Raw genomic sequence first — 10,941 nt, 5'->3', positions numbered from 1 at the left:
CCCATGGCTGCTACTGCTGCTGCTAAGTCACTTCAGTCGTGTCCGACTCTGTGCGACCCCAGAGACGGCAGCCCACCAGGCTCCCCCGTCCCTGGGATTCTCCAGGCAAGAACACTGGAGTGGGTTGCCATTTCCTTCTCCAATGCATGAAAGTGAAAAGTGAAAGTGAAGTCGCTCAGTCGTGTCCGACTCCCAGCAACCCTGTGGACTGCAGCCTACCAGGTTCCTCTGTCCATGGGATTTTCCAGGCAAGAGTACTGGAGTGGGTTGCCATTGCCTTCTCCAAAAACAGTATGAGCTGACCCCAACTCACCACTGTGCAAGGAAATGGAGGCATGGAAAGGTTAAGTAACTTGCAGAGGTTAAGTCATGCAGAGGAGCTGGCTCCAGAGTCCATTCTCTCAACCATTAGACCCTTCATGCTTAACTATCTTTATCTAAGCTAGTAAAATTAAATGATCAATTCAATATGTGCCCAACTTTATGTTTATTTGTACCATCTAACCTCACTTAAATAGGACAGTTCACACACATGGGTTCATTTACGAATCAATTAACTAAATCTACTTGCAATTCTACTTTCCCTCAACTAACTCAAGGCTTGCCATATGAGATAGGGCTCATTATACTGCAAAAACCAAACAAAGATAGTGTTTGCTAAAGAAATGAATAATTTAAATGTCCATAAACCATGACTTTATTTGTATTCTATTATTAAAATTGATCACGTTAGTATAAATGAATTCTTCATCTTTGATTATATGATAATGGGCCTGAAAGTTTTCTGAGTCTGACTGGGAAGGATACAAAGTTATGAAATACACATGCCTTATACTGTTATACACATATAAAATGAAATTCTCACTGCCCACCAATGACTGAAGAGCTAAAAACAAAGAAGCCCCTGCTATGTGGATCCACGTGTGACATTTTGTAATTGTTCCTATGAAACAGAATTCCTGAAGTGGATCTCAGTTGAGTTGTATACAAGAGGATGCTGCTGGAAAGTGTAGCCTTACAGCTGTCATCAAATTCAAAGTGAGAGGGATTTCCCTAGCAGTCCAGTGGTTAAGATTCTGTGCTCCCAATGCAGGGGGCCCGAGTCTGATCCCTGGTCAGGGAACTAGATCCTGCAACTAAGAGTTCCCATGCTGAAATGAAAGATCCCGCATACTGCAACCAAGACTCAGTGCAGCTGAATAAATGTGAAAAAAATAATTCTAAATGAGAAAAGTCAGCTTACTGGGGAAAAAATACAGATTTCCTGGACATACAACTTCCATATTGGAGGCACAGGTTTGCGTGGCGGAGGCCCAATTTTCTATGATATTCATTGTATGTCTTCAATCAACTTGTTCTATTTGTCTCTTATGCATCTCACGTCTGACAGTTTTCTCATTAGAATTTGGCTAGGAAGGTAGAGTAGGGCACAAAATGAGTACCGCTGTCGAGCATATACTTCCCCCAAGAGGAAATCTTCACCTCTACACCCAGATGGAGAATTGCCTCTCACGTCATAGCTGAAAAGCTGTAAACTTTAGATGATATTGGTGGCTTGATGCTACCTTACATTAGTGTATTTAGTTTTATTATCTCTTTACAACCAACCTACGAAGTCAATGTTATTATCCCATACTACAGATGAAGAAGTGCTGGAGAAGACTCTTGACAGTCCCTCAGATAGCAAGGAGATCAAACCAGCCAATCCTAAAGGAAATCAATCCTGAACTTTCATTGGAAGGACTGATGCTGAAGCTCCAATACTTTGGCCACCTGATGTGAAGAGTCAACTCACTGGAAAATACCCTGATGCTGGGAAAGATTGAAGGCAGAAGGAGAAGGAGGTGACAGAGGACGAGATAGTTGGACGGCATCACCGACTCAATGGACATGAGTTTGGGCAAACTCCGGGAGATGGTGATGGACAGGGAAGCTTGGCACGCTGCAGTCCATGAGGTCGAAATGAGTCAGACACAACTTAGCAACTGAACAACAGCAAGAACAGATGAAGAAAATGAGGCCTAGCAACACAGATGCACCAGACAGAGCGTCCATTTCAAGATTCAGTATCAAAGGCCTTCTTAGAAACGGACTAGACCTGCCACTGGAGTCACCAAAGAGGACTTATTATTTACCTCCCATCGGCGGTCATTGGTGAAAATCTCATCATTGGCTATGTCCAGCTGGTTCCATTCCAGCAGAAGCTTCAGCTGCCCATTCCAGTTATCCTTATCTTGTTCATTGGTGCTAAAGGCTGTAAGAGGACAGGGAAAAAGTCAACTTACCAAACACCCAGAAACAAGAGCATCAGAACCATTCCATATGGCCAACTATCAGAGCCATTTGTCAAAGGAGATTCTGAACATGTTCTCTTAGAATCAAACACTTAGAGGGACTTTACTGGTGGTCCAATGGTTCAGACTTTATCTTCCAGTGCAGGGCATGTGGGTTCAATCCCCGGACAAGAAGCTAAGATTCCCACATGCTTTGCAGCCGAAAAACCAAAACATAACAAGCAGAAACAATATTATGATATATTCATTAAAGGTTTTTAAAAAATGGTCCAGATCAAAAAAAAAAAGGAATCAGACACTCAGAGCTGTCATTTCACTGACACTTTATTTTCACTGATTCTTATCCATATTCTCTATGTCCCAAAGTATATGATGAGGATCAATTTAGGTGATAATATCTTTCCATTCCATATCCTAACAGTGTAACTATGGCATATTGATATTTTCCTATAGATTCAGATTCCATAAATATTACATTTCCAGAGCCACATCTGACTTATACTATATCTAAATCTATGAAATAAAGAGCTATATTATAACAATGTTCTACTTGTCTTTTCCAGAGCTATTATTTTCTGTATCTGTGTATCTCTACAGATGTAGCCCCATTTCAATAAATATCCTTACAACCACATTTCTGACAAGTACCACAAGAATGTTTCTAATAAATAGTTAATGCTAAAAATGCACTTCCGAGGTGCCTTGCGCTGCTCTGCATACCTTACAGATATTAATCAGGCGGTTCAACTCCGCACGGTCTTTGTCAGGTAATTTCACCTGGATGGGATTCTCAGGAAGCAAAGTTCACACATGAGAATTTAAAACTAAGGTTCATTCACAAGCTTCAGGAGATGTGTTAGCCCCTGAAACTGAATGCAGAATCATCTGTGTGTGAAGTGTGTGTGTACATGTGTACACAGATGTGGAATCCTAGGACAAAGGTCCACAGCTTTTATCACATTCTCCCAGGTGTCTGAGGCTCAGAAAAAGATTTTAAACCACTACTGGAGACAATTCTTTGGAAAGCACTGTGATCGTATTTAACCAGTATTTCAATGACATAAAAATTCTTGTTCTATTAAATACATACATCCAAGGAGGTCAATAATAGTTATTCTAACTTTCAACCTATGATAATCAAAATTAAATGCAAGATTATATTTCCAGTAAGGCTGTTTAAAAAATAAATGCCAGCCATTAAAAGCCACAGAAAGTCACATTTCTAGAAGAGCTATTTTTACTCACCTTTGTACAACGCATAGGAGATCGCATTGCTCACAATTTCATCCCCTGCTTCTTCCATTTTAATAACTGTTAATAGGTGAGAACTTTCGACAATTTCTTTGAGCTGGCAAGATTTAAAGAGCAGAATTGTCAGCCAACTGATTTCAGGCCCGAGGAGTATAAACTTCTCTCTCTTTTGGTGAGGAATGTCTCGTCCCATTTTTTTTAAAGACGACCTATAGGAATGTTTCAGATTTCCTTCCCTCCTCTCAGTGCCCATACTCGCAGCATCTAATTTCTAAATTGAAACAGTGAGTCCTTGACCACAATGAGCATAAAGCACTGCTTCTATAAGGACAGGTATATCAAAAGAACCTATCAGAAAGCTGCAAGATAAAATGACTAGGGCTGAGTGTGAGTGTGTGTATGTGACACATGGTAGATACTCAATCATTGAGTGAGTGAATAAATCAGGAAAAGGCAACAAAAAAAACCACAGAAATTGTCCAAGTGTGGTCCTAAGGGCTTAGACTATAGAAAGGAAAATTCAATGTGTATAAAAGCCAAGACAACGTGGTGATTAAATAAAGAGATGAGGGATTCTCTATATTTTCCTTTGTGATTTTCTGTAATGTTTAATTTTAAGACATTTTGTAAGATTCACGAGCTGGGGGAGGGACTTCCCTGGCAGTCCAGTAGTGGGAAGCAGGTTTGATCCCTGGTCAATAAAAGACAAAAAAAAAAGCAAAAAAAAAAAAGAGCCTGGGGAGAGGCAGAGCCCCTCCTGATTCTAAGGTTTCAGGCCAGCTTGGAGGGAGCTTGCAAATGAAGAGCTCCCTCTAGAGGAGGCAGCGAGTCTGGCTGTGGTTACACGGAGTTCAAGGCGCTGGTGGGTTTTCCCGGCAACATCTGGACATGAAGATCTGGAACTACAGTCTTGGCTGGGCAGAGAGGGAAGCCTCAGGTCAGGTTGGCTGTATATGCATTCTTGCATGTATTCAGAAAAGATGAAAACCCTGATTTGAAAAGATACACGCACTCCAATGTTGAGAGTAGCACTACTTACAATAGCCAGGTCATAAGCAACCATAGCAGATAAATGGACAAAAAAGATGTGGTAAATATGCACACACACACACACACAATGGAATATCAATCATAAAAAAAGAATGAAATAATGCCATTTGCAGCAACATGGATGGTGCTAAGCGAAGTAAGACAGAGGAAGACAAATTATATATCACTTATATGTGGAATCTAAAAATAATACAAATAAGCTTATTTAGAAAACAGAAACAGACTCACAGACATAGAAAACAAACTCATGGTTACCAAAGGGGGAAGGGGAGGGGACGGATAAATTAATAGTATGGGACTGACAGATACATGCTACTAAATATAAAACAACAAGGACTGTCCAAATGATAAGGGTTTACTGTATAGCACAGGGAACTATATGTAATGTCTTGGTTTTTTTTAATTTTTTTTTTATTTATTTGGCTGTTCTTGGTCTTAGTGGTGGCATGTGGGATCTAGTTCCCTGACCAGGGATTGAACCCAGGCCCCCTGCATTGGGAGTACAGAGTCTTAGCCACTGGACCACCAGGGAATTCCCTGTAATGTCTTTTAATGGAAAAGAATCTGAAAATAATATATACATATTCTTTACATAAAAATATGTGTGTACATATATTCTTATTCTTATATATAGACACACACATATATATGTACAGAAAAACATCTGTCTCTGTTCATCAACTATGCTAAAGCTTTTGACCATGTAAATCATGACAAACTATGGAAAGCTGAGAGATGGGAATACCAGACCATCCTACCTGTCTCCTGAGAAACCCATATGTGGGTCAAGAAGCAACCATTAGAACCCTGTATGGAACAACTGACTGGTTCAAGATCGAGAAACGAGTACAACTGGGCTGTCTGCTGTCACCTGTTTGTTTAACCTATACGCTGAGCACATCATGAGACATGCCGGGCTGGGTGAGTTACAAGCCAGAATCAAGACAGGCGGGAAAAACATTAACAACTTCAGACATAGCACTCCAATCGCAGAAATCGAAGAGGAACTAAAGAGCCTCTTGGTGAGGGTGAAGGAGGAGAGTGAAAGAGCCGGCTTAAGACTAAATATTTAAAAATCTAAGATCATGGCATCCGGCCCCATTACCGCATGGCAAATAGAAGGGGAGAAGGTGGAAGCAGTGACAGATTTCCTCTTCCTGGGCTCCAAAACCACTGAGGACAGTGACTGCAGCCCGTGAAATCAGAAAACGGTGGCTTCTTGGCAGGAAAGCAATGCCAAACCTAGGAAAGCAGAGACGCTGCTCTGCCGACAAAGGTCCACAGAGTCAAGGCTACGGTCTTCCCAGTGGTCACGCACAGTTGTAAGAGCTGGACCACAAAGAAGGCAGAACACCAAAGAATTGATGCCTTCAGATCGTGTTGCTGGAGCAGACCCTTGAGAGCCCCTTGGACAGCAAGGGGATCAAACCAGTCAATCTTAAGGGAGATAAACCCTGAATATTCCCTGCAAGGACTGATGCTGAGGCTGAAGCTCCAGTATTTTGGTCATCTGATTCGAACAGCTGACTCATTGGAAAAGTACCCGATGCTAGGAAAGATCGAGGGCAGAAAGAGAAGGGGGGTCAGAAAATGAGATGACTCGACAGCATCACCGATGAAATGAACATGAACTTGGGCAAACTCCAGAAGATGGTGAGGGACACAGAGGCTTGGCGTGCTGCAGTCCATGGGGCACAAAAAGTCAGACACGACCGGGCGACTGAACAACAACAACAATAAGTACATTTATTTATATATGCATATATATATTTGAATCACTTGGCTGTACACCTGATAGAACACAGTATTATAACTTGAGTTCAATTTTTTAAAAAGAAAAAAGGAGCGCCCTTGAATTTTGACTTTAGGAGGTGACCTTAAGGTTGCAGTTTCCTGGGAAAGGTGGTGTCCAAGGGCTTCATTCAAGAAGCATCCTAGGGTGACGAGGAAATAGATGAAAACTGCAGGAAGGCACAGACCACAGTGAGTTTGACGGAGAGGGAGAGGGGCTGACGGCAGGAAGAGAAGGGTCCTCCCACCACGCTGGCGGCCTTTGTTCACGCAAAGGAAAGGGGCCTGGCCAGAAATGACAGGTGAGGAGGGGTCCAGGTCCCAGGATTCTGGGGCCAGCTGGGGGTGGGCAGCACAGAAGGGCCAGGACAACTTTTCCTTTGGAATTAAAAGGAAGAAGGAGAAGATGAACATGGATACAGAGCAAATGGATGGAACCCAGAGGACTCTGCAGGGGCACCCACCCGTACTCCGTCCCCCTAGGATCCTGACCCCTAACTGCAGCCCATGTGAGCTCAACTGCAACAGTCTCAGATCACACCTCGCCCTGCCTCAAACTCCTTGGTGACTTCCTGACACACCTGAATGAGACCAAAAGCTCTAGACAGTGTTCAAGGAGCTCCCTGGCCTGGCCCCTCCTAAGTCCTACAGTCTCCACCTCAAAGCGTCCACCCTCACCGCCATCTTTCAGTCCCTTTGGGAGCTGGGCTTATCTCGAGTCTCAGGAGCTGTGCCCCAAACAAGCCCAGTCCTCACCCTTGACCCTCACCCATCACTCAGATCTCAGGTCCCACATCACCTCCTCTGAGAAGCCCTCCGCTGAAAGGCCCTCCCACACCAGGCCAGGCTCCCTTGGCTCAAGCCCAGTGTATCCACGCTGCTAATTTTCTTTAAAACTCCCTTTTCTGGTAGGAAATTAAATAGCACACTGTACTGTAATCACTCAACAGGAATTTTTTTTTTTTTAATTTCCATTTTCTTTCTGAAGACAGGCACTCCCTGTTGTGTACTCTCCTTTTCGAAATGTCTGTTGCAGGATCAGGCATCAGTATGTGCTCAATAAATTACTACTGAATAAATGCAAGTGTTGGAAATGAATGATACCGGGTTGGCTGGCAGGCTGGGAGACGCTGAAGGGTCAAGCTCTTGAGAAGGTGGGAGTGGGCAGAGTGGGGAACTATGAGAGCCCTGGTGGGGAGGAGGGCCTGGGCCCAGTGGGCAAGCATATGGGGTCTCTTGAGGAGGATGAGAAACTGTGACGCCAGGCTTAGGGGCTGCTTGTCCACATGGCCAGTGAGGCCACCCGCAACTCCCCCGAGAGCTTGCTCAACGAATGTCTGGCTGAATGTATACATTCATTCATTAATAATTCCACTCTTGAGCTTTGTCTTTTGGGAAATCTCTACCAACTGCCAAACCCCATATAAGTGCACAATTAAAATGCCAGGCTAATTTTTATTATTGATGTATGTCTTCTGATTGACATGACTATAATTATGATAAATCATTAGCATATGAATACGAATTAGATACGCATCCCAGAAAGGGCAATATAATCATAGAAAGTGAAATGTGTCTGACATTTAGCCTGCTTCATGTGACTTTCCCGTAGCAGATTTCTTGAAGCAGAAAATCAAAACCCTTCATAAAGGGACTTCCCTGGTGGTCCAGTGGTTAAAACTTCACCTTCCAATGTAAGGGGAGCCAATTCAATCCCTGGTTGGGTAGCTAAGATCCCACATGTCTCGCAGCCAAAAACCCAAAACAAAAAACAGAAACAATATTATAACAAATTCAATAAAGACTTTTTAAAAAATGGTCCACATAAAAAAAAAAAATTTTTTAATATCCTTTATAAAGGGTATGGGGACCCATACGGTGGCATGGCCCTTTGGACATGACCTTGTCTGGACTCTACAAGCAATGTGCATCAGGAATAAGAGAACAGTCACTGGAATGGACCCAGGGCCATCTTTGATGGGTGAGTTAAGAGTTGTCTATTCCTTTGCCTGCGAGCATCCTTGAACTGACCGCTGGATTTCTTCCATCCATCACAGGAAAGTATCTTGACAACACTGCTCAACACACAAAGTCTTAGGTTTCTATCTGTGCTTTGGGGTTGCTCCCTTGATATGTTTGGAAAGACTCAAGCTGTTTAGGTCTGAAGATATGGGGAACAGAAATAACCACTGTGGGTTATACGTATTTCTCTCACCCACATATTTTCACCCGGAGGGCACTCTATTCAAATCGGGCTTCTGGGTATTCAGGGCGTTTGTGTGTATGCATGTTCAGCCATGTCCAACTCTTTGCGACCCCATGGACTGTAGCTCACCAGGCTCCTCTGTCCAAGGGATTCTCCAGGCAAGAACACTGGAGTGGGTTGCCATTTCCTTCTCCACAGTATCTTCCCAACCCAGGGATCGAATCCACGTTTCCTGCATCTCCTGCACTGGCAGGCGGATTCTTCACCTCTCCCTTGATTGGCTCGGGGTTGGGGAGTGACATAGGCAACTGACCACTTTGGCTGTGCCCAGCCAGCCCCTTCCCGCTTCTTCGCTGGGATCTGCTCCTTGCAGGGTGCTAGTGCTCTAGTGTCAGCTGTCACTCCGTGTCGCCTGACAGCGGGCCGGCAATCCTCCAGGGCTGCCTCTGTCTGGGTGGGTTCCTCTGTCTCATTCAGGGGCTCAGCACAAGGAGGTCCGTGGTGGCTGCACCCCTAAGCCGCATCTTTCAACTCGGCCTTCATCATCAATGACACTAATATCACTCTATTCCCCTCAACTGGACTTGAACAAGATACAAGCAAATCCCAGCAAGAACTTTCACAGAAAACCACTAGCTTTGCCCTTCTTAGCAAAATCTGCGAAACACAGATGTTGTAGGAACATCACGTGGGCTTTTTTTGGACAGTGCATCATTCAGCAACAACAGAGACTCTCGGGTATAGGAAGAAGATGCAGCTGCCATCTTCTGAGTCTTAGTCGTGAGGCTTAATCCAGAAAGGACTTGTGTCCTGATCACTTTGATCCTGCCGCACCTTCCCTGGATCATCACCTAACTGCCCAGGCAGGTGAAATTAAATAAAGCCAAGAGGGTCTCATTGTTCATTAATTTAATACCGAGTACCCTGTAGCCTAGACAATGGGCTTGATTCTTCTCATTATTTACAAGAATTTGATTTGTTCATGCTTGCTTTAAATAATGACAAAGACCAATACACACTACTCCATATAAAATAAACAAGGATTTACTGTTTAGGACAGGGAGCTACATTCAGTATCTTGTAATAATCTATAATGAAAAAGAATCTGCAAAAGAAAGTTACATATATATGTAACATATATATAGGGGGGGCTTCCCAGATGGCCCTAGTGGTAAAGACCTGCCTGCCAGTGCAAGAGACTTTAGAGACAAAAGTTTGATCCCTGGGTCACGTAGATCCCTTGGAGGAGGGCATGGCAACCCACTCCAGTATTCTTGCCTGGAGAATCCCATGGATAGAAGAGCCTGGCAGGCTATGCTCCACAGGGTGGCAAAGAGGACATGACTAAAGCGACTTAGCATGCATGCACATACATATACTTTTGTGCCTATGTGTATATGGGCTTCCCCTGTGGCTCAGTGGTAAAGAATCTGCCTGCCAATGTAGGAGATGAGGGTTTGATCCCTGGGTTGAGAAGATCCCCTGGAGAAGGGAATGGCAACCCACTCCAGTATTCTTGCTTGGAAAATCCCATGGACAGAGGAGCCTGGTGGGCTACAGTCCATGAGGTCACAAAAGAGTCAGACATGACTGAGCAAATGCACACAGCATATATATCCATGAATCACTTTGCTGTATACCTGAAATGAACACAATATTGCAAATCAACTGTGCTTTGATAAAAGAAACAACATAATGACAAATGCCACCAAGAACAAGATTGTCTTCACTACTCCAGGATTTCAGTTTGCCAAATTTGACACTTCGAGGTTCTTCTATAATGAAATGCTGCTGAAATACCAAGTTAATTAAAGAACTTATAAAAAATATTTATACTAAATTCAACCTTTCACTCTAATGATGAAATGGGTTCCATGATTAAAATAACTCTTGCTGTCTACATCCTGTTATTTCCTTTATGGCAAACTTTCCAAGTGGAAGCACACACTCCTAAGAATACCCAAACATGGAAGGCCACTTTCAGATGAGCTGATGGGAACGTCCCCACTCCTGCCAATGTGAACCCTATCACAAACTGAACAGTCAACAAGATGAAAGTCATTTCAAGTCAACACCAGTCATGATTCAGAGAGAAATGTGAGAAAGCACAGCACTATGTTAAAATACAGGCCGGAGATATTTCAATCAGTACACATTTCTTACACATTTCTTACATGATCCAATAGGAAAGATGAGAGATTGTGAATGAATCACAGGCCAGTTAACTTAGAAAGGCAATCTTTCTGTAGTAACAGCTTCTCCACTAGATACAGATTCAAATTAGAATCTGCATTCCTAAAACATCATCACAGGGATTTCACCCCCCACCCCCCACCCCCTCAGCCCCCA

General features: G+C 43.4%; 1 protein-coding gene across 1 annotated transcript in view; it reads right to left on the bottom strand.

Annotated features, from left to right (window-relative positions):
* The window catches only part of TRPM8 (transient receptor potential cation channel, subfamily M, member 8), a 96,103-nt gene that overhangs the window by 61,065 nt on the left and 24,097 nt on the right, over window positions 1-10,941 (bottom strand). The window contains exons 10-11 of the mRNA XM_010862064.1: window positions 3,540-3,642; window positions 2,136-2,254 (exon numbers count right to left, since the gene is read on the bottom strand). Coding sequence (XP_010860366.1) covers window positions 2,136-2,254; window positions 3,540-3,642 — 222 coding nt within the window. The remainder of the gene's footprint in view (window positions 1-2,135; window positions 2,255-3,539; window positions 3,643-10,941) is intronic.

This window comes from Bison bison, unplaced genomic scaffold (assembly GCF_000754665.1).
Source record: "Bison bison bison isolate TAMUID 2011002044 unplaced genomic scaffold, Bison_UMD1.0 scf7180017864475, whole genome shotgun sequence".
NCBI classification, from domain to species: Eukaryota; Metazoa; Chordata; class Mammalia; order Artiodactyla; family Bovidae; genus Bison; species Bison bison.
Note: the sequence above shows the minus strand (reverse complement) of the source record. Positions and strands in the feature narration are given on the sequence as shown.